At 42.0% G+C, this 24500-nt stretch overlaps 1 protein-coding gene across 1 annotated transcript; it reads right to left on the bottom strand.

Annotated features, from left to right (window-relative positions):
* Positions 1 to 1477: 1477 nt before the first annotated feature.
* LOC135368770 (uncharacterized) lies at positions 1478 to 24048 on the bottom strand. The gene is made up of 34 exons (XM_064602278.1): positions 23896 to 24048; positions 21856 to 22016; positions 21714 to 21785; positions 20732 to 20797; positions 20515 to 20574; positions 19925 to 20011; positions 19026 to 19148; positions 18885 to 18947; positions 18201 to 18257; positions 17850 to 17912; positions 17353 to 17448; positions 17233 to 17292; positions 16557 to 16616; positions 16202 to 16297; positions 15919 to 16030; positions 15736 to 15821; positions 13242 to 13404; positions 13098 to 13160; positions 12519 to 12592; positions 11156 to 11318; positions 10237 to 10334; positions 9950 to 10115; positions 8621 to 8742; positions 8342 to 8507; positions 6446 to 6567; positions 6150 to 6315; positions 5327 to 5448; positions 5058 to 5223; positions 4019 to 4101; positions 3751 to 3931; positions 2782 to 2942; positions 2435 to 2515; positions 1883 to 1996; positions 1478 to 1769 (listed from the first exon to the last, which is right to left on the bottom strand). Exons 1-34 carry the CDS (start codon positions 23933 to 23935, stop codon positions 1731 to 1733), a joined length of 3552 nt encoding a protein of 1183 aa, XP_064458348.1. The 5' UTR covers positions 23936 to 24048; the 3' UTR covers positions 1478 to 1730.
* Positions 24049 to 24500: the final 452 nt, after the last annotated feature.

Genomic DNA, 24500 nt, shown 5'->3' with positions numbered 1-24500 from the left:
CCGGGGCTCTACTTCGACAAGAGCGGTTTTATAGCGGTTCGTAGCATTGCGAGGAGGAAAATATAGTGCAATTTTTTAGCGCTATGTAGCAAAGCGCTATATGTGGGAACTGGCCTTGAGTTATACGCCAAGCAATTCATTTTAAGTGTTACTGCGCAGAGAACACTTTCTCTTGTGGACGTCCGAAATAGATCCCAAGGTCCACATCCGGAAATCAATATCCGCCGGAAATCACTGAGAGCTTCTTACATGGAGGTCCCTGGACCTGTATCCGCAGGATGTCCCGTCGTGGCTGCCTCGAGAATCCCTGACGGGATGTTACATGGATCATTTATTGCGGGTGAGAGAGAAATGGGCGCTGATATAGCACAACGAAATTTGACTTTCGATGTACCAGCTGAATGTCTCTAACCACAATTAGTAAGAAACACAGACGTTACCATGATGGTGCATTAATACACTCAGCAATTTTTCACTGCGTTGTTGTATGTTTGCGTCGTCGAACTAAGCTGACACACCTCACCCATCACTTTGTTTCACAGGCGAGACTGTCTCTGGAATATGCGGATGCCCGCAAAACCCGCATCATATAGTCAGTTTTCTCCTTGGAGGGAAATGAGCTTCTTGGACTTGGTGGTCCTGTAGGAGCTTTTATATTCCTGTTTATTTTTTTCCCCTTTTTTTAAGGGCGGCGCACATTCTCCATCATGACAAGTACGAAAAACAAAGAGCAACAACAGAAATGAAAAGGATGTTTGTAGATTCACACAACCTGTGCATATATACAAGTAAGTCTGTGCAACGTCCAGACATCTCCATGTAACATCCTGTGAAGTCCAAACCATGGCCACTCGGAGATGTGGAGGACGTCTGTTCTGTCTGCACAGCTTTGTATTTATGATGTATTCACGTTGTTTTCTTTCCCTTGGTGGCGCCACCAGTTGTGTGTATTATCGCTCGTTTTCACTTTTACATTTTGGCTTCATAAGCATGGAGGGTCTAGTGTGCGCTTTTTCTTAGTTTCCCTGTTCGAATTGAGCGACCATGAGCGCATCATTTTCCCACCTCTTGTTACTGGAGTTTTCAATTGGTTTAACTATCTGACATGTCTTCAGCTTCGAAGCATTCAGACGAGACGAAATGTGTCAGACGCATATGATGCTGGAAACAATGTTTACCTCCCCGATATCGCTGCTGTGCTCAACCAGTATTAAACCCACGACCTTGAGCTCCGCAAGCCAGCACATTACTGACGTTGGCTGTGCATCGGTTTTTGCTCAGCAACCTGTGCACTTTTGAAACAGCCTTTTCTCTGTCAAAGTGCCTGTTCTCCTCAAAGCGTGAAAATGTACTACAGTACACACATACACACAGAACTTCGGAAAAGCTAGACTCGACAGACAAAGATCTGTATAGCAGCTCACCAACATGGCCGACGGTGGCATGTTGAATATCAAGATTCTACAATACAGTAAAAGTAGTTGAAAATCGTCATTGTTCTTTATTCCTACTTTCAACAGTAGTCTTCACCAGTGCACAAACATACACATTGTGCACATTTTGGACAGAATTTTTGTTCAAGCAAAGACAGTGTGTGTGCACTTGTTGCGGTTCTAAGTAAAATATTCTTTCATAGGTGATAGATTGATTAAGTAGAACCTACCTTAAGTATGTGCCATACTTATTGAGTAACAAAATTAAAAAGCTGTAATGACAACCTTAACTAAATACTACTGCTTCCATACCTTCTTCTTGCAGTATTCGTGAGCCTGAAATGGAAGGTACCTACGTTTAGGGTCAACAGCTAAGTACTTTCATACTGTCTTCAAAACAAAGCGCACAGAACAATGCAGGTGACCAGGAGCAAAGTATTGCAACTTACATTACATGCAGAAGCATGGGCTTCTGAATGGCACCAGTAAGCAGGGCCAAATGTACATTTCTTGGATCCAAGAAGGTGAGCACCTTTAGCTGCCTTTGGGCACATGTCTATGACCTGTCAAAATGTGAAGATTGGCTTGATTTTATCCCACCCTTCTTTTGCATGGCGGTATAAAATATTTCAAACAGATATTCCATTACAATAGCAATAGACATTAAAATATACCATTATTTGAAAACCGTGCTGCAATTCATGGCTTTCATACTAAGTTAAATGCATTTAAACAAGTGTTATTATGTCACGCTACTACACTTGTGTATTCTTCAAGGAGCAAGTACATTACAACATGTGCCATAAGGCATTAATTCTGTATTAAAGTTTGAAGATATGGCCTCATCATCATCATCATCATCATCACTGACATCATGGCCACTGAGTTTTTGCATCAACGTATGTAATTTTGACACACAACCAGGTATGCTTCCTGACTGCTGCACTTCAAAATTAGAAAATGAGGTAGTCCCCCTGCGCTTTCACAAATTACAGCTTTACCTGACACACTTGTTTGCTGTTTCCAAGCTGTCCAATATTGCGCAGGATGAATGGGCCATATGCCTTAACCAGAGATTGGCACTAACAAGTGAAAACAAGGAAATTTCATTTTCAGCACCACGCATCAAATCATCACACAATGTGTTTCATCTTCATCATGTACAGCCTCGTAAGACTCAAGAAGAAGACTGCTGGGCCATGTTTGCACAAACATTGAGGAGGTAACACCAGTGGCATCCTCAGTAGCTACGGTAGTGCTTTGGGCACGTGCTATAGTCCTCAAAGGTGCAACGGTGGAAACTCCTCAGCGTTAATGCAAGCGGGCCTGGGTCCTCAACCGCACTTGCCTCTTGTTTAACGCCAGCAGGTACAGCCTTGCACACTCTTTCGAATACTGAGGCAAGCTCCTCATCAGTCTTCGTGTCTTGTGTGAACCTGTCAGCCCACCCGATCACCAGAGAGCAGGTATCACACTTATCGAAATAAAGGTTATGCAGAGCCATGGACTCTAAAATGAATTAGAAAATGATTTTTCATTCACTCTATTGCGACGTGGAAGAGCGAAAACGTGAAAACGTTAATTGTTCAACAACACATTCTAAACACGCACGGCTTCTGGAAAAGAATACATAAGCTACGAGCTTGTGCAAATGAGAGTTGTTTACTAGCACGCTACTGGGGATTACACAACCAGGCCCACAATGAATTTTCAGTACTGTGCTGTGTCGTCTCCACCATGATGGAAAGCTGGAATAAGTTATTTGTCCTGGTACTATATCGTGACACTGAAGAGCATTTTGGCCAGGCACACAAACGCTCACCACTTCCTTCTCTAAATACTTACAAATACTAGAGTTGCGCAAATATCTGATGCTATTTGAATGCTATTCGCGACTCAATTTCACTATTCGAAATTATTCAAATTGGGCCTTTTCTGATTATTCGGATTCGATTCACAGCACAAGTGAAATATTCGTAAACTATTCGCAATGAAAGTTTTGCTATTTGCACAGCTCTACCAGATGCAATGACTGAATGGAATTCTTTACTCCAGGACATGGTCATCATGACCCTAACCCTCAATATTTCTGTGATGCTTTGGACAACATCATCATTTTTATACACATTTATCTTTGTGTACACCTTTGTTACTATTTTACTTTGCTCTTTTTTTCTTTTTTTCATCTGCTAATTGTTTATCTACGAGATTTGACTGTTTCATTGTATTACAGCATTTCCCCCATGTCCCCCTCCCCCCATATAATGCCCCTGTGGCTCCTTGAGGTGAAAATGAAATAAATTCATCAAATACTTACGCTTGACTAGTCCCCCTTTAGGGCAAGCTCTGACAGCAACACAGACAATGCTTGGGTCTAGTTCTTGTGCAAGGAGAACTATCACTGCAGCACCATATTCCTCTACAAATGCCTGGCACTCTTCGGAGATTTCCTTGGGAAGCCTAGCACACAGCTGGTCCAGAGCTTCTTTTATTTTCTCCTTCAAGAAGAAAAAGCCGAACATTTCAATGCAGGAGCTTAATGCATGTAATAAAGATACATCCGATAATGATTCGAAGTGTCTAACCTCAGTTTTGTTGTCCATTAGCTCAGTTTGGATGAAGTGAAGTGCATACTGGCAAAAGGTACACACTACGTCACCATGTGATGCTAAAGGAAAGATACAGTAAGACAGTCAATACATTGCCTTCACTATTTTACATAAGCATTTTTCTCTTTCTACAGCAACCATTCTCCACTTTTTATTCAAGCACAAGCAAGTAATACTGCTGCCACATGGGCACGAAAAATGACTGATTACGGAGACGTTTAATGGCCTTCGTCTGAATGACATTTTCTTTGTGATGAGATTGCCACAACTCATTCGCCCGTGAAATGTGTACCATCGCTCTCATTGGCTGAGCGCAAGAGCAATTTAGAATTTCCATAAAGCCACCCTGTAGTGCAAAATTATTTTATAAATTACAGGAAATCCAGAATTTCTGGCAAAATGTGTGGCGTTCGTTAAGGATTGCTGTTGGCGTAGACTGCCACCTGACATGCAAGACAACAGTTTTCCCAACATAGTACAGACCATCGATTATGAAATACAGCAAATTTTCTCATTTTGTGGGATATTGTGGGTATTTTCTATCTCTTTGAAGATGTTTACGCTTTCCAAGTATCGCCTCTGTTACGCGGCTAGTGGGAAACTCGCACAGACAGGCGCGGCGGAAGGGGTTACTGTGGACCCCCTGATTTTGTGAAGGGGGCGCAAGGTTCCCGTGGAGATGAGCCGCCAAAGTGTTATCTCGGGTGCCACGTGCGAATAAAAATACCATAAACCCTTTCCCTGAATCGAATCCCAAATTTTTGAGAGCCGGGCATGAATTGGCGGTGACAGTGGGGGGATGGAAGAGGGCGCCAGTAGGGACCTGAGGTCCCCCTGAATTCAGGACGCTGCGCCGCCCCAGCATCGACACTTCGTCGTGTTTAATGTCATTCCAATCTAACGTATAGCACGACTATCGTAAGGCATGGCATTCGGGAACCAGACTGACATGACACGCTGTCATTTTAAATTAAATTTAATTAAACCACACAGACAATCCAGACTATACACTTACAGGAAGGGCAAAGGGTAAGAGTCTGGCAGATCTGGTCTGGAGTGAAGTCTTGAAGAATGAGGGAAACCAGAAGATCAAAATAGGTGCTGACCATATTAAGGCACTCCTGCTTGCTTGATTGCGGAACCCAGTTACAAACCTCGTCTAGAACTTCCTTGATTGCTTGCTACAAATAAAAGAATTAACAGCTCGTCTACAAACCGGACGTCGAAACAGTAGGTACCCCCCGAGGAACTTTTTGAGACCAACGAGAGAAAATTGTCGTTCACCTCGGTTTTGTTATCCCTCAGCTCGGCATAAACAAACTGGACGACATCTTTGCACAAAGTGCATTCGGGATTGTCATCCTTAGAGATCTTCTGTATCTTTGGCTTCGTAACAACTTTGTCAGCTGTAAGAGATTAGGAGGACTACCTTGCAAGGAGATACAAAACATGCTGGCTTTCCTAAAACATGACGAAGAAACACACTTGATTGTGCAAGCCCATTGCCTCAAACGTGTGCAGACACACTCTAGCCAGCATCTTCGGCACATATGCTACAGTCACATTTGAAATAAGTGGAACTATGGCTGTACAGGACTACAGGATTGGATCTGTACACAAAACATGCATGCACAGGCTGGTGCAATGCCGATCAAAATGCTCTCTCGAAATTGCTGTATTGATTTTTGATCAATGTGCAAATATTAATAACCCAATAAGATTTTTGCAACACAAACTGGGTAAGGCACTGAACGTGAAAAGATAGGACCCCACTGGCAACCGATGTTTGTAACTGACTAACATTCTCTGGCTCACTTCTAAATCCCTGCTACCAACGAAAATATCAGATATTGCATAATGATATCTGAGGACCACCCACATAACCTTACACAGAGCTATCGGAAATCATTGGGAGACGGTTCTTTCAGTACATGGTAGGGACACCATCTTAAATGCGTAAAACTTAAACATACGGGAAATATTGTCCTTTTTTTTTATCCCACTACAGTGACAATTTCGCACTTTTCGTGTAAGCGCAAAGAAGCAAGACCGCACACCGTGAGAATTACAATACTTCACAGACAATCGAGATTTCTTTTTTACTTACAGGAAGGACAGAGGCCAAGGGTCTGGCAGACCTCATCTGGTGTGAAGTCTTGCAGAATGAGGGAAACCAAAAGATCAAAATAGGTGTTGACCATGTTGACACACTCTTGCCTGCTCGATTGCGGAACCAAGGTACAAACCTCCTCGAGCACCCGCTTAATTTCTTCCTACAAATAAAGGAATCGGCAGCTAATTTAACAAAACAACTGCAAATGAACACAAAAAAAAAAAAGAACGAAAAAGGTACATGTCCTTAGGACTTCTGGAAACACAGTGAGTGACAGAATTATGCCTCACCTCAGTTTTGGTATCCTTCAGCTCATTGTAAATAAACTGAACAACTTCCTTGCATGAGGTGCATCCAGAACCTTCAACTTTTGGGCTCTTCGTTGATGCTGGCTTTGGAACAACTTTACCAGCTGCAAGAAATCAACAGGATTGTTGTGCAAGGAGATACAGAACACACCGGCTTACTTAAGACATTGGAAAACAAACGCAAAAGAAACACAAACAGACACAGGCAGGACACTGTCTGCGCCTGTCAATGTCTCTTCTGGGCTTAGCACCATCCGTGGATAGAAGCGGATATCCGCAGATATCCGCAAGATTCTTGCGGATTCGTTGAAAATTTAGCACGCCCTGCGGTGTGTGGATCGGATGCGGATGGCTCGAGGTCGGATGCGGATATACCGCATGCAGTAATTTTTCCACCAGCAATTTATTTGTATTGCGCGCCAACAGCAAGCGCAGGCTCGGGTACAACTTTGATCATGCACGGCCATGACGAGAGAGGAGGCATTCTGGCGTCTTGAACCACGCGAGCACCGGCGAGGTAGCGTTCCAGAAGTCTGTCTATATCGCGTTTGTTGAAATGTTTACCTTTGCTTATCGTCGTGAGTCCTTCCGTTACAGCATGGAGAGGCACCTGAAATTATACCAACATGCTTCTGGCAGTCTTTACGCGTCCTTCGATACGGATACGGATTTTGCGGATCGGATGCGGATGGAAACTGTTTTGTATGCTGCGGATGCGGATCAGATGTGGATAACGTGTGCGCGGATGCGGGTCGGATGCGGATGCCAAAAATCTAATCCGCGCAGGGCTCTAGCTTGGTCATCCTGCTTTAAAGGGACAGTCACACCTGTTTCTGTCGATTAAGGAACTACAGCATCATCATCTTCCTCACGGACCACTGACCGCAGAATGGGAGATCCCACGTGAAATAGTGGCATAGTTTGGCAGGTGTTCGATGGAATACATGACCAGTGTACACGTAGGATGTTGAGAGTATGCCGGAATTCCCTCTCTGGAAGGCCATACTCCCAAATTAAATATGGCATTGTCTCCAAAGTATTTCTTTTCCCCATTCGGTCGCCAGACACACACCGGTGCTTGCTAACGTTCACAACAGTGTAACTGGGTTCGTACATGCCATGCAGACGCAACTGCACCAATGAATTGTGACCTACGCCGCGCAGTTATATATGGGGAAGTGAGCGGGAATGTTTTCCATCTGCAGCGTCAATAGCGGGGCCGAAGACGATCAGGCGTAAATAACTATATCAGGAATAAATAAGGTAAAACCCGAAAATGGCTAATTTGTAGAGCTGCGCAAATATTCGAATACGAAACGAATATCTGATGCTATTTGAATGCTACTCTCAGTTTATTTTCGGTATTCAAAATTTTTTAATATTTTTCTAATATGTACCGAACCAGGGTATATCGCCACCGCCATCCTGCAAGTCGGCTTCGCCTCATTACATCCAAGAGTTCGGTGAAGCCCACTTCGTGTCACCGCCATTGTTGTTCTGGGTACGGCTTACAATATTGAGTCACTAATTTTACAAAGTAAAAGAAGCGTTTTTCTTCTTTTTTTTTGCGAGAAACAAGAAGTGCATACCCTTTCTCACACAGGCTGGAAAAAAGAACCTTACAGTAGCCAAATTTGTGAAGTTATGGTCCACCTACCTACCCTTCCACGACGCTATCAAAGCAACGGGAGACAGTTCTTTAAGTATACGTATTAGGGACACCATCTTAAATGCGTAAAACACAATTCAATACATAGGTAATATTGGCCTTTCTTTCGACTCACTATCGGTGACTATTTTGCACTTTTCCTGTAAGAACAACGAAGCAAGACCACACACACCTTGAGAATACTTCACAGACAATTGAAATTTACTTACAGGGAGGGCAGATACCAAGGGCCTTGCAGACCTCATCTGGTGTGAAATCTTGCAGAATGAGGGAAACCACAAGATCAAAGTAGTTGTTGATCATGTTGACACACTCTTGCCTGCTCGATTTTGGAACCAAGTCACAAACCTCTTCCAGTACTTGCTTAATTTCTTCCTACAAATAAAGCAATTACCAGGTGACTAACAAAACAATTGGACATGATATAAAAAATGGTACATGCCCCGAGGACTTTTGGAGACACAGTGAAAGACAGGATTATGCCTCACCTGAGTTTTGTTATCTTTCAGTTCATTATAAACCAACTGAAAAACTTGCTCGCACAAGGTGCATTCAGGATCTTCATGTTTCGGGCTCTTCTCTGATGCTGGCTTCAGAATGGCTTTACCAGCTGTAAGAAATTAACAGTACTGCTGCGCAAGAAAATATAGGCTGTGCTGGCTCACTTGAAGCGTGATGAGGAGAAACAAGACACACGGACGGACATGGGCAGAACCTCTGCCTGTGTCTCTTTTCTGCTTTTTCATCATGTTTTAAAGGAGCAGCGAAAGCACCCTCAATAAATGTTTAATTTTGGGGGGCAACAGGAGATTGTGCAACAAAAAAACATGCTGTTGTGCAAGAATGACGATTGTAGCAGACATCTAGCATGCACAAGAGGTCTGGATATTTTCCAAGGTTCCAAGAAACCTGAAGGTAGGCACTAAGAGGAAGAACTACGCACACACATGCGCGCACATGTGTATTGTTCTGCCTAGCGCCCAAGCTCAGGTTTCTTCAACTCTAGAATTTATCCATCAGCTTGCTTGCACTTATGCTGCATTATCTTTGGATGCTTTATCTGTGTACCCTCTAGATGTTCTTGAACTCTTACAAGAGTCCATAGGTGAATGAGTCGTGTGGACGTCACTCCTTTACGCACACAGCACCGTGTCTCATCATAGCAAGATAAATTTTCAGTGGGAAATGAGTTCTCACGGCTACGCTACACCGCTGCTACAGGTCACACCACGAGGTCGGGCTCGGTCTCCAAGGTCACACTGCGCCGCTCGCGGGTACTTTATTTTGAAGGGCATTTTTGAAAAATAAATCGCACAAAATACAGAAAAATATCAGCCACTTGGACATTTGTGGGACACTGGTAATACAGATGCTTGACCACTTGGAAGACATATTCAAAGCTATTAACGTGTAGGTTTCAACTGAGCTGCTTAAGGCTAATTAATTTCTCACATTATGTAAGCCAGAGGAAAAAGAGATATGCTACAACGGGCTTGGTTAGAAACCAAGCCTGTTGAATTGCTTGGCAGAGAGAGCGCACTTGTCAGATAGTACCATGAGGGGGGTTCAAACGGGTTATCAGAGCAGAGCTACTGTCCACATTACTTTCATGGACAATATCTGTACGTGATAGCAGGCGCAGCAAAATAACGTTTGAAAACTAACACAAGCAGCCACGATGTCATCATTTTAGACACCTGTTGAAAGCGTTCTCGAAAGCTTCTCTTTACGAGTGTTGTAAAACTTTACTCTGAGTCGTACACAGGGCGGCTGTGTTACAAAGATGGGATTCCAATAAAGAAATCTGCTTCACTTACGGGCACCGCAGAATTTGAGAGCAGAGCAGACTTGATCTGGTGTGAGTTCCTGCAAGATGAGGGACACCAAGGCTTCAAAGTATGTGTTCACGATATCCACACAAGTTCGCCTGCTGCTGGAGGGTACCAGGTTGCATACTCTCTCCAGCTCTTTTGCTATTGCTTCCTGTAAGGATATTAGAATTTGAATTATAATTATGATTTGGATTAGAATTTGAATTAGAATTTTAAGTGTGTTCTATTAACGTACACTGCGCAAAAAATGTGATAGGAATGACAGGATGTACCTCAGTTCTGACATCCTTCAGCTGGTCATAAACCACCTGAACCAGCTCCTTGCAGACGACACAGTCCGGACTGACACCCTTCGTTGCAACTTGAGGTGCTGTCACATTGAAAAAAAGAAAAAAAAAAGAAACAGAAACATGAGTGAAAAGCCAGAGTCTTTTTGCGCATAAACAAGGGAAGATATTTTGCAGTAAAATCCGACTTCGGGTGATCTCTACACTTGAGATCAATTTTCATCTGGGTCAACTTATGTAGTGGATTCCTGCAAGCATTATTTCTTGACTGCACAACTCTTGCAACTCCAAAATGTGCAAACACTACAGTCAGCATCTACCAATGAAACAACGTGTAAACACAGAATCGTCCCGAAGCAAGTTTGCGCTCGAGAAAAAAAAAAAAAAAGAAAGCACACATGCACTGCAGAGATCGTAAATTCAAATTCCCATTATTCCCGCTTTGTACTGTACAACCAAGCTACCATGGCCTGCCGTTCGGCGCCCTCTCTAGCGAGGGCGCCAGGGGCGGCTGCCCCTCTCGCACCCCCCTCGGAACGGCTCTGGGTAAACATACCATATTTGTTCGCATATTGAACACACGTGCGTATTGAACACAAATTCTGGTACCGTTTTGTTCCCTGTTGTTGACACTAAATGCACTCCAACTTTAGTAGCCAAAAAAATTGGGGATGGGGGGTGTTCACATCACCCCAGTTACGTCATAGCAGTCTAACATATTCTCGACATGCAAGGCAGGCAGCATTTTCGGGGATCTTAGGATTTTACCGTGAGTGACGATCGTAGCCCAGACACAGCTAGCTTACGATAAGCGTAAAAGTAAATAAAACAGAGTGTAGAATTAGCCACGCTCTTTAAGAGCAATAAAATGTTAGATCCTCTCTCGAAGAAAACACTCAATTACCTTCACACATCTGCGCCAAGCGGCAAATTGCAGTGGCTGCCACTTCGCCGGTGAGGTATTTGAGAATCAGTTCGATGTTCTTGTCCACAAGGTTCTTGCACTCCTGTGCTTTGTCACCACTGAACTGGTTGCAGAGCTCATCAAGGACATACTCCACTACATCCTGCACGAAAAATAAAGTCAAACACATAAGGTGTCTCACATAAGCACAGTACTAAATCTTGGCAGTTCGAAAGGCTTCTGGGAACAGTTTTCCATGCAAACTAACGCAAAGCAAATCTCGATATATAGAAAACCACTTGGAGCATGCTAACATCAGTTCGCTCCAACGTTTCTGTGGTACGGTACAGTGACAGAAATTATGTAGGATTGATGAAATTTGATGGAAATTGATTGAAATTTTCTGAGGAATACATGTCAATGCATGTGATTTAATTAAACTGCCACAGTTCATTGAATTATTTCATTAATTAATTCATTAATACATTATTAACTGTCAAAATTAATAAATAAAATTAATAATTGAAACCAATAAATAAAAAGTGAAATTAATTAACTATAAATTGCCAAAAGACTTTAAAGGGGCACTGAGGCACACAAATTTTTCCTTGCAGAATACAAGATGCTGACACCTTGCCACGGATGCAAAAGGAACAGGACTCAATGGTTGTGTCGTTCGCCATTTTTTAGCGAAAGAAGGTGCGATTTACGCTTTACCTCTTCCTTTCCTCCTCAAAATGCGCAACAATGCGGAGCTGGCTCTAATTAGTCTCCTCATAAACGATTTGTCCAACCATTGTGGGAGATCGTTTCACTTTTTTTAAGGTTCCACGTTAGCGCCACAAAGCAACTGCGGCTATGTGCAGTGCGCAGACGTGGACAGATGGAGAGAGGACAGCAGGAAGGTGTGGGGGGAGACGGGAGGGGTGGGAGGGTTTGTATGCATCCTGGGCTGACTTCAGAAGTATCGACGACGAAAGGGATCGTCCTAACCACTAGGCCACTGCAGTTGGTGGAGATCGTTTGAGGAAACCAACCGGAGGCCCCTCCGCATTGTTGCACTTCTTGAGGAGGAGATGGAGAGAGAAGCATAAACTGCAGTTTCGTTGCTGTATAAACCATAAATGAGGCAACGGACGACACCCATTACCTTTGCGTTGCTCTCTGGTAACTGCACCTTTTGTGTCGTGAGGATAAATTTTTGCACTTTAGTGCCCCTTTAAGTTTAATGCGACAGCATTTTTTTAGTCTTTTGCACCACAAGATGGAGCTGTACGTAGATTCCTTTCATCAGGTTCGACGGATGTTAGTCGTGTAGGTGCTGGGAAAAAATGAAAAATCCAGGCATGCTATAAAGTCTTACCTTAGTTACAACTTCTGGTAGGTTGTTTTCGAAGAATTCTATCACTGCCTTGCATACCTCACATTCAACGCTATCTGTTGAAGAAAAATCTAAATAAATGAAAGGTTTCAGCACATTGGTGCAAATCTTGCATATTGTGAGTGCAAAAAAAGGCAGGGCAAAAAAAAAATCAACCAAACACGGACACGCGCTAAAGCAAACACGATGGGGGGACATCAAAGATCATTTGAAGGCAATCTTTCTCTAACACTGACACAATGTGTGACCATTTGTAAATTTACCCCTCGTTGAGAAAAAGTACGGTTTTACGCTCATCACCTGATCACATAGAGAGAGAGCTGATTGAATTGATAGGCATCACAGAAAAAGGAACTCAACAAGATAAGAGATACCTTGAGGTTCGTGAGCCAATGAATGTATAAGGACAAGTTTGTGTACAGTAAAATTTTGTTGCAAGCTGAGCGCGTGTCCATGTTTGTTTCATCTGTTCCTTTCTCTTTTGCACTTGCAGCATGCAAAAATCAAAATTTCTGCACAAAATTTTCATTAATGTTCCTATTCCAAATTCCTCCGCATCACCTTGAGGATTCTTCTCAGCCTTGATAGCTGTGTGACTTTGGACGCTTGAAGTGGATGTCTGACCTGGATGTAAAATTCAGTGGTCATATGATACACTGCGACTACAAGTACACAATACTGCATTTAGTATGGTAGATAGCATACCAGTGCACAGACCCAGGAGCCCGCAAACTAAGTTTGGGTCATCTTCCTCGACAAGAACGTGGATGAGTTCGTCTACATATTTGTCAACCAACTGCACGCATCTTTCATGCATGTGTTGTGGCACCAGTTTGCAGGCCTCCTCAAGAGCGTGTAGCACTGCAGCCTAAGTAACATCAACAACAACAACAAAAAGAAAAGACAAGTTTAAGTTATCATTATAAACTCCCTAACTTTTGGCGTCGGAAAACTAACATTTCCACGAAGTGGGATTTACAAATCTGCAGGCAGGAGGAATCCCGCAAAAAAATGTTGCAGCATTCTCCCAAGATCGCTTACAGGCTTGTCCCGCACGTTTTTCCGACCTTACGTAACTTTTGAGCGCGCAAAGAAAATGAGGCTCAACTCGGACAATTTCTCTCGAGGCATTTCCGTTTTTTTTCTTTTCATCGTGGCACGTTCAGCCGGGTAAGCGCCAGCAGTATCAGTCACGTCAGGCATTGCAGTCAGGACTAATCAGGTTGAACTCACAAAAATGTCGCAGATCGATTTAAATCCTTACGTAATTCTGTAATATATCGAATATTCTACGAAAAACGCACGATTCTGAGGGAAACAGCAGGCTCCGCGAGACACGGCCAATTTTGCAGCTTCACGGAAAGCCAGGGGCCCTGATCATTACAGTTTGGGGAGGGGAAGCTGCCACGTCTAAGACTAAATTTTTATAAACGAAATTATGAGTAAAAAAGTCTGACACTACTATGCAAAAATCTGCAGGAATATAGCAGTGCGACGTGTGTCGCATGTTTTCAATTTCTTTCAAGTGCCAATTTATTTGAAGGGTTCCAACGTCTTGGGCTTAGCTTTGAAGTATACAAATGTGCTCAAATTTTATTTTCTGAGAAACAAATCTTGGTTATTAAACACATATTCTCACTGTCATGAACTGCGAATGAGTGTAAAACTGCTATGCAAGCCTATAATTTGCACTTTATTTTGCATTTATACGAAACATATTTGTGCGTTGTGTTGCTCTTTTGCCTGATCCTGTTCATATAGAATATATTGTGGTAAATGCTTACGCCTTGGTCAGGCTATTTTTCTTTAAGTGCACTTCTAATGCAGCTGTCAAACTCCAGCAAATCAATTCATGTTATTTTCGCCATGCAACAGGCTTCAACAACTGACGAAGATAAAAAAACATCAGTTGACACCCTCCACATTCTTTCAAATGCTATGCCAGAACGTAGTTAAGGCCTTCAGTTTTCCACGATTCTGCGAAATTCGGAATTCATCGCGGAATCCTTCATTTGGCACAGAATTTCACAGAATCCCTTATTTTTAGGTGTGTGCGGATATTCGAGTTCTCGAATTCGAATCAAATATCAATCACTCGAAGTATTCGATTCGCGAATCGAATAACCAATATTCGGGTTTACGGATATTAGACTATTCGCTGAATACGAACGACACCTCCCGAAAGTGGGCTTCACCTGACGCTTCCCAGCATGAGGTGAAGCCTGCGCTACAAAATAGAAGCCTGCTTTACAAAATTGTACATGCTGCAGGACAAACACAGACATATTGTAGTTTAGCTTAAGATGACATTAGCCCAACTTTATTGTGCATACTTCGGCTGAGGAATGGGGCGGCGTCTCTTGAGTGGTGGCAGTGGGGGATTTTGATTTGATGTCTGGGAGGTTGCCTTTAAAAAGTTGACTCTTAAATAATGCCTACAGCCCAGGAACAAGAATTGGTGTCCTAAAGATGTAACTTCCCCAGCATGTATTGTAAACTCCTTCCTATAAAGCTCCTATAAACTCTGTAGATGCTGAAAGATCTTTCAGCAGGTACACAATGATTGCGGGTGACAGACCGCATGAGAGGAGAACACAAGATATTATGTACGTAAAGCTGAACCACAACAGTGCTTTGAATGTGTAATTTTATCAAATATTTCTTGTTTCCACATCATCCAAGAAAATACAGTGTTTCCCATTTCGAGCAGCCATTGACAGCGACAATCGCGGAATTTACAAGTCGGTGCCATGGAATTTTGTCACAGCAGGAAACCGGGGCACCCTAAATACAGTTAGAGGCTGAAATTTTAGGGTTTAACCCTATTCTTCCTCGATATTTGCACCCCGAATTGAAGGTTGCCTCTTTAGGGCGAAACCAGATTTTTACCCGGCAAATTGCCCTCACTGAGACATCTGTAGGAATGCACACTAACTTGTTTGGCAGCAAATGCAGTTACATCACCATTTGTACCAAACCAGTACTGTTAGTTTAAGTAACTGAGCCTGATTTCTCCCCGAATTTAGCATGCTGAAAGTTTTTCCACCCGAATTCGCATGAATTTAGATTAAATGTTTATTTACCTGATTTTTACCGCCCGAATTTAGAAAAAAATATTTCCCGAAAACTTCAGGCTCTAAATATAGTATACCCAGTGAGTACAATCTTTCAAAAACTCCAATATGTTTAAATATCTTACTTCATCCTTTTTGTTTTCAAGAACAGCATCCACGTACTTCACAAGATAGATGCAGAGTTCACATTCAACTTGCTTTTTCGGTTCATCTGTGACAAAAAAAGTGACAAAGTTGCTTCCAGCGACAGAAATGTCGACGGATAATAAACGTGGAGAGAGCACGCAAATTTAACGTCGTCATCGTACCTTTTTTTAGATACTTCACAGGAATGCCTGGCATTAGTTTCACCAATGGTGTTATGTCAGGGGAGTGTGTACTGATTGCCTTCTTTGGGTACTCAAGCTTTTGTAGGTGCACCTGCAAGATATTCATGGTAAATTAATTGGTATGTGTGTGCATGAATCCATTAACTACGCAATAGCTTACATTCTTAACAAGACCAAACATGATACAGAAAAAACAGCAAGGAAACCAAGCAAACATCTGAAGGGTATGTACATATCTTGTGAAGTAAACCCAATGCTTTACCTTTGTCGCTGGCACCGCTGGGAAAAGTTTCACAAGGGGAACACGCAGAAGTGAGGTCTGGCAGAGGCCAATGGTGGAACAAAACCTTTCTGGTTCCTAGAAAATAAAGCAGACACACAAGGAAGGATTTGACACTCAACTTCTTCCAACCAAAACTTTGCTAAACAGGTCTCAGTACATGTTAGAAATCCTTTCCAAATGCTACACAAAAAATATCTGCAGTACGTAAATACAAAAAAATATGCAAGCAAATATAAAAAGTAAATGCAACAGTGCGTATATTAATTAAACATGAAAAGTGCGTCAGTAAAACTGCATACGAGGTTGGAACATGATGCACATGCAACAGACTTACCAATGCCTCAAGTAGGTAGGTGTAGAACATATCAAAATATTCATCAAGGAGGTTCTGGCACTGTAAAGAAGGACAACTATGTACGACAGCACTCAACGTAAACACATGCTCCACAGTGCAAAATGTGTGTTCGGTAGGACTATGCGAACAATTTGGTTTTTCTCAAAGCCAGTAACTTCACATTTGATTCAAATTTCAAATTGAACGTGTTGTAATTCTATATTTGAATCGAAGAGATGTCTCTTCCAAACCGAGTACAACCCAATAGTTCAAGGGCCTCACTCGTAAGCTCCAAAAATGCCAGAACAGAGAGCATTAGATGAAGTGAGAGCTATTTCATAGAAAAATCTGTATCGATGTATTACTTACTTATGCTACATATGTGTTCGATTCTATGTATAGCTATTCACTTCATATTCGCTTTGGTTTCAAAATTACTAAAATCACACAGGCCTAGAGTTTGCTGTATTGAAAAAAGTGTGTTTGAGACAACATTCATTCTGCAAGGTCCATAATTCACACGCCATGAAGGACTAATTCCCCACGAAACAGAATTGAACATTATGCCCCTAGAAGCTTTGCACACACAAAAAAAGAGGCTAAATCACACTGACCTATTTTCCTTAATGGCCGCTGAGGAGTATGAAATAGTGCACCATAAGAAATTCTCACTTACCTCTTCAGCTGCAGAACCAAGATCTTCACAGAAAGCCAAAATGGCTTGCTTGAGTTCATCCTGAAGTTAAAACTACATCAGCAAGTAACTCTAGAGAGGTGTTCACAAGAGAATACTGACCTGCGTGGTATTTGCCTCCAAGAAGTTTCTTAAGCTTCCAACTAGTTGCTTGCAGAAGTCACAGGTTAGATCGTCGTCACCCTTGACTAGTGGCACCTGGTATTTAAATTTCAGTTTTTATGGTACCGATAGCAATGCGTAGACACACAGCATATCACCTATGAACAAGTACTTAAGAGTTAACTTTGAATTATATCGAGACCTGTCAGACCCCTGCAACCTTGCGACCACAAATCAGAACAATCTAAAATGCCAGTAACCCAGCGGATTTTGGTCAGTCACTTCCTTCCCACAATGCTCTAAATTTGATCATTGATTACCATCATCATTCACACTTATCCTATTGTGATGAGTGCCATGCGATCAGTGATTTTCCCCGACTTTTCCAGTTGCGTCGAAATTCCCCGATAATTCCCGGTTTTCCAGGTTGGTAGACACTGCGAGGTTGACTGTAAACCGTCTCCACTATAATAACTTATCCTTGAAAGAATACTCACATTGGTCTTCAGTGTCTCACTGGGTGGGCACCGCCGGATATCGACGCACGTCTGGTTCGCGGCCTTTAGGAAAAAGTAACGTGAGCACATCGCGGCACCGATACAAGAGGTTTGGGGAAACAAGGAACGTGTAACAAGAAATGAGCGGTTGGTAGGTACCGACATATGTGCACGGAGAGCTGGTTGCTTCAAGTTGATTAATAATTGGTTAACTGATCAGTTGATTAATTGATAATTATGACACAAATACTTACAAACACTGTATAAAAAAAAAGACAACAAGTCAGATTTAAACAAAGTATACAGAGTTACAATCTCGAGTCTAGCACACTTATCAAAGGGCAAACTTACCGTCTCATAAAAGTAGTCGTAGACTGGAGAGAAGTACTTCTTCACAATCAGCGGGCACTTAGTATTGAAAAGATGAAATGAATATATATGATGAATATACGAATATAGTGAAAATATAAATAATATATACGAATACTATATTTTAGAAAATATTATAATTAGGAACCCCCATATTATAGAAACCAATAATTTTATTTTGTTCCTGCAAAAGGTTGATCCCGCTAATGCCCTATGTATCACACTAAATGTGACATTCACGTGCCAGCAAGCATGTAAATACAGCTTTTGTTCAATAGACACTCGTCTAAGTAAATATTTAAAAGAAGGCTCCATTATTGACCAGAATATGAAGTTCATTAGTAGTCAAGCAGCTAAGCAGTAAAATGCTCTTCTGGGTGCCAAAAAGCAGCGTTTCATTTTCTTAAACAAATATCTGCAATGATTTTGTGCTACACGTTTCACAACATCACCCCCCCCCCCACAGAAAAAAAAGTATTAAGTGTTACAAAGTGTGTTGTAACCAGGTTTAAATGTGTTGTAATTAAGGTTTCAAAGCGAAGGTGCATCAATGCATGGGTGAAGGATATAAATGTATTACATGTGCAATTACATGTGGAAGAGTATAAACATACACCGGTGTGTATTTTCAGCTCTTAGTAAATGTCTTAAGTATGTGACACTGACCTCTGTCAGATTATCTTTGTGGTGGTCCTGACACATCTTCAAAGCCAAGAGCTCTACTTGGGCCTAAAGTACAAAACTCAAATTCATCCCGTGAAGTATCGGGCAGCCTTTTTCTTTGGCTCCAATAGTCCTGGTGATTACCTCGGGCAAAAGCCGTATTATTGCTTTGGCAGGTTGTAAAGTGTTCATACATCTTGAACACTCTTCTGTGCGTCGTGGAGCAGTGCTTGTCAGTGGCGGAAGAAAAATGCGGGACTGGAACGCCTACCACAAGGTAAGATAAAAATATGTCAAGCATATACCTATAGGTGTAGAGACAAGATAAAACTTTATTCTTAGAGCCTGAAGTTTTCGGGAAATATTTTTTTCTCAATCCGGGGGTTAAAAACTGGAGAAATCAACATGAGCTCCAAATTTATGCATATTCAGTTGGAAAAACTTTCAGCACGCTAAATTTGGGGAGAAATTTGGCTTTATTACTCAAACGAACTGTACCAGTTTGGTACAAACGGTGATGTAATTGCATTTGCTGCCAAACAAGCCAGTGTGTCAGCGAGGGCAATTTGCCGAGTAAAAATCAGGTTTTACCCTTAAGAGGCGACCTTCAATTCGGGGTGCAAATCTGGGGAAGAAACAGGTTAAACCCTAAAACTTAAGGCCCAATTTATTCTTGTTATTAATTCGGATATATGAAAGCGGTTGTGGCAGTACATACTCAATTAGTACATGGAATAGGTACAGAAGATGATTAATATTACCAGCTAACAGCTAAGGGAGTAATAGTCACACAGAAAACATGATCTGCAAGCGCCAAAACAGCTGCGGCTGCAACAAGCCACCAGCTGCATCATTTAGAGAAGCCACACGATTAGGGAAACAGACAGGAATTATCGAGGCCCACTATCTGGTTAACTATGACGTAAAAGAATAATCCTCTTTTTACTCAGTACTGTGGCACACTATACCAGTCTTGCGCGATGTAATCAAACTCCAATATCAAGGTATCGCAACACATCTAATGTATAGATTAATTGACTTACGGAGAAGATCAGGTTTTGTTGCATTCTCAGTTGCCTGAAAAAGTTTGGGTTGCAAAGCCCCGCAATAGTGCATACTTGGTCAGGGTCCTGCAGATACAGAAGAAAGCATTTTACATTCGCTCAACAGGAAATATTATTACACACAAGATCAGGAAACATAAAATCATATTTAAAGAACACTGGAACAGTATACCTGAATATGATTTACTAACAGATACTTGTGTATGTATCATGTTGATTATATTAATTATTACTGGTATATGAATGTTGATCACGGTTGATCACTGGTGTATTAACGTTGGTATTACGTTGATCATTATTAATTTCACAAACAGTTGTTTGTATACTACATTACGTTTATCTTTTCTTTTTGCCGTATTTGACTTTGGTACGGCCTGCTATTACTACTCATATCTGAAATAATTTCCCATTATTGCAACCATGCAAGTGATGTACCGACAGCTGCATTGTTATAATTGTAACCCCACCACCCAGGTAATGAAATAGGGTAAGTAAATTGCTTAGTGTTGCAGAACTGTGCAACATAATTTGAGCTAAATACTTCAACAAATAAATTGTGATCACCTTACCATTCTGGACACAAGCATGTCTATGAGATCAGGAATGAATTCATCAACCATCCTAATGCACTGTAAATGTAAAAAAATTAAGAAAATTTAAGCATTCCATTTGAAGGATAAACAAACAAAGAAAGCCGTATACATTCAGCCTCAACACTACCTAGTGAGGTACTCCTACTGAGCCCTTTCCAATTAACATATCTGAAGATAATACAGAGGAACATACCATGTCTGCAAACACTTTAATTGGAATCAGCTTACAGCTGCCCTCTAGGACCTCCTTGAGCTCCTCCTATTGGTAGGCAATACTTATTATCATAATAAAATCGATAAAGCCCCAGTGCAGGGGAACTAAAAGAGTCACGGGCGACAACTGACTTATTATCACTTTAGAGTTTTTTGCAGAATATTGTCTTAGACTTAATTCTGTACACAATGATACAGAGAGGTTTTAGAAACCAGATGTGCAATCTAGTTGCTAATCACTGAATATTGTATGCCACATATGTGTTCCTTCTTCATAAGTTTCCTTTCAAGAATTTGACTACGTAGTTTGCAAATTAGCAGGTCACCATGTGTTTCAGTTTGCACCTTGTGTGTGTGGCTTGTGCATCATACCAGTTTCTACTGCTCTTTTGTCTGAGTCTTTGTCGTTCTGGTCTGTACTGGAATTAGATTTGCAATACATAGCGCCTCAGCAGGGGTGGAGCTGGCGTAGGTGGGGGTGTCAGGATGTCCTGACTCCCCCTCTATTTCCGTCGTTACATAGAGTTTCAATTGACCTTGGTAACATACTAGCATGCTGTCCAAGGCTGGACCTCCCTTAGAAAATTCCTGGATCCGCTTCTGCACCTCGGATATAATACAGGCTATCGTGTGTCTGAGTGCATAGCGCACACACTAGCCGCTCCATATCTACTGCACACCATGCGCCGGAAGATCTGCTGTTCCTGCCTTATCTCGGCCAAAGGCCATGCAGGTTGACACATCCCAGAACTGTCATGACGGAAGTGTGCACACTCTTAGGTTGCTAGTATATTACTGTTCACCTAATGGTTAGCCTGACACCAAAATCACATAGATTTACTACAACAGTGGACGCACACACAGGCATTTTATTTCAGCCTTCCTTAAATGCCTCGTGACAGACCTCATTAGCTCTACAGCTACAGTATTTAATCCATAAAGCAAAATGACTTAGCACTAACCTGTGTTTCATTGCTTAAGAGCTGATCCCTTGCCTCTTTAACCATTTCCTTACAAATATTGCACACATTGCTCTGAAAATTTACAGAAAGAATTACACAGATATAACCAGAACTAATAGTAATATGTGCATATTTTGCATACCTTATCAAGAGGGACATCAAGCTTCTCCCAGACTTCTGTGATACAAGACTTCACAACCTTGCATGAGGATGCAACCCACAGGTCCTCGCACGATGTGCTTAAGGACTGGCATACCTTGTCAGATGGTTTGATCACGGGTAAGCTAGCAGCACCTGCGAATACTAAAACAGAAACACAAGATAGTGTCATAAGCAAACGCACGCATTCTTGTTTGACTTTTTACCCTTCTGTGATTTTTAGTTCTGGCCCATTGCATTGTATTCAACGTAGCTAGAATGTATCCTCCCGTGATAGTAGCATTGATATCTTTTCACCCTATGATGTGTTTAAACGTGAATTGTCCAGCTTGGTGCATTAGGCACTTGGTTCTTGATTTTTTTTTCTCTCTCACATTGCTGTAAGTCGTATTTGAATGTTTACAGTGCACTATCAGTAGGATTTTCCGTTGGTGGGCACCTTTAAATAAATAAATAAATATTTAGGGGAGACTCTGGGGACAATCCAAAGTTTTCACGGCGGTCTGTGGGAATTAACCTTGTGGGTTTTTCGAGAGAGAGACTAGCATGCAGCGTGTGAAAAACAGGCAAACCGTATAAGGAAACACAGATATCATCTCCGGTCTCCCTTGCCACATGCTGAGTCAGAGCTCTAATGTAGCCTGTAGAGTTAAAAAAAGAAAGAAAAGAAAGAATAATGTAGGGGAATGTTGCTGGAGTGCTCTTCTAGAAGTGCTCGAAAGAAAGTAACAAGTTCCACTATCAATGCAGGACGCGGGGGGGGTAAAAAATTTTGTCCATTCAGATGTTGGGGTGATGAATGGATCAGTGTAGTGCTTGTATCCCTGCAAGCATTTTTTTAGCGAAGTGTCTCTCCAAGATTCATGGCTACGTGCAGTGCAGTTCTTGTGACAAGAACAAACCCACTGATGTCTGCAGGAAGTATGGCAGCTTTAAGTATACCATCACACTGTATAAGACCGTTGTTCTAAGTGATGTAGAGGTAGTACAAAACACGTCATCAGCACAAAAAAAGAAAAAGAGAGAGAGAGATGCGAAGAGAGTGAACAATGAGTTAAGAAACAACGAGTTGACATGAAGATATCAACTAATTACTGGTAGGAAGGTAGCATCGGTTCAATTGTTCAGACAAGAAACAATAAAGGTTTAATGGAAGTTATCACATACAAGACGTGAAAGAAACCGGTCGCAAATACCCTACTGCATATCAGAGGAGCTTTTCTTTGGCATAAATGTCCACACCCTATTAGCCATTGGAGTGCTCCGAGAAATGAAATGGTTTCTTTGAAGAAAAAAAAGAAAGAAAGAAGAAGAAATCTATCACAAAAATCCCAATATATGCCGCTAAAGGGTTCTCAGGGTTTAGAAGATATATGGAAGTTCGTCGATGGAAGTTTGCCGTTATACGCATAGCAGCAGCACCACAGTGTCATTTCGCTGTTGACAACTCGAAGTTTCGTTTTGTCGAAAAGCCAAATGTCCAATCACTTTGGCCACTATACCAAACCCGCATGACCACATATGCAGCCGCTGCAAAAGTCACACTGAAGCTGAATATGCTCAGTGATCATCTTGTGAATATTTTGTGCTTCATTCTAGCGAGGTTTTAGCCTTTTAATCAGCAGCTTGCATGCACGAAAATCAGGCAGTCCTTTATTCTGCAAGCTGTTTCTGCGAGGTAAACGGTTTTACAGTTCAGACTTTAACGTCGAATTGCTCGCCTCGCGAACCTGCGATTTTGTATTTCGAGCCATTTATCGTCACCGCCAAAGCTCGTGTCGTCACATCATTGTTTGTCACAAAGGAACCTCAAAGTAGAAACCAGACACAAATGCCGTAATTTGCATCGCGATACTTGGGAAACCGTAGCAGAGAGCAATGGGATGTCCACTCCGTATATACGATAAATTAATGAAATGCCAGACAGATCACAGAAAGCCAACTTGACACATGTGCGACGCTAGCAAACATTTACTAACGACACTTCACATAACGGTAATGGAGAACGAAATGTACTACTTACTGCACAGGAGCGCAACTGCGAGAAGACTTCTCGCAGTCATGTTTGCGCGAGATTGTGTTGGTGTTGTGACAACGGAGATCCACAATACAGCGCAGTGGCTCGGAACTAACTCAAAAGCGCACTTCAAACTTGCTCCATCCCCGATGCGATCACTATCACATGATCATGCACATGATAAACAGTCGCGCAACCGCAGCGCCCTCACACCCCACACAGTGTTGTCGGTGTTGTCGCCATGCCGGCTGTCGTTTGGTTGACGTTCGGACGTCCTATGCGAACACTTCAATCATTTCAGTTCTTTTTTTCTTTTTGTCTCTTCTTTGTTGTTTCAACTGTTCATAGACATTCCATATCTTGAGAGTTTTTTTTGCCAGATTCCTACCTTCCCTTTTGTTTTCTTGAATATTTTGCTCCCTTCTTTTCCTTCTCGCTTTTCCTTGATTTATGTGAAAAAAGCGCAGTGACGATGACTTGTAACTTTGTGGCCCCCAAAACACTGTCGTATGAGCACTCAAACGGATCGTATAATTCAATCATCGCGAACAAAACGGGGGAAGAAAGCGTCATACGGCTTCCAGAAAACCGTATAGTAGATGCCAGTCAGC

Source organism: Ornithodoros turicata, chromosome 9, assembly GCF_037126465.1.
Source record: "Ornithodoros turicata isolate Travis chromosome 9, ASM3712646v1, whole genome shotgun sequence".
NCBI lineage: Eukaryota > Metazoa > Arthropoda > Arachnida > Ixodida > Argasidae > Ornithodoros > Ornithodoros turicata.
The sequence above is the reverse complement of the archived record's forward strand: the minus strand, read 5'-3'. Positions and strand labels throughout refer to the sequence as shown.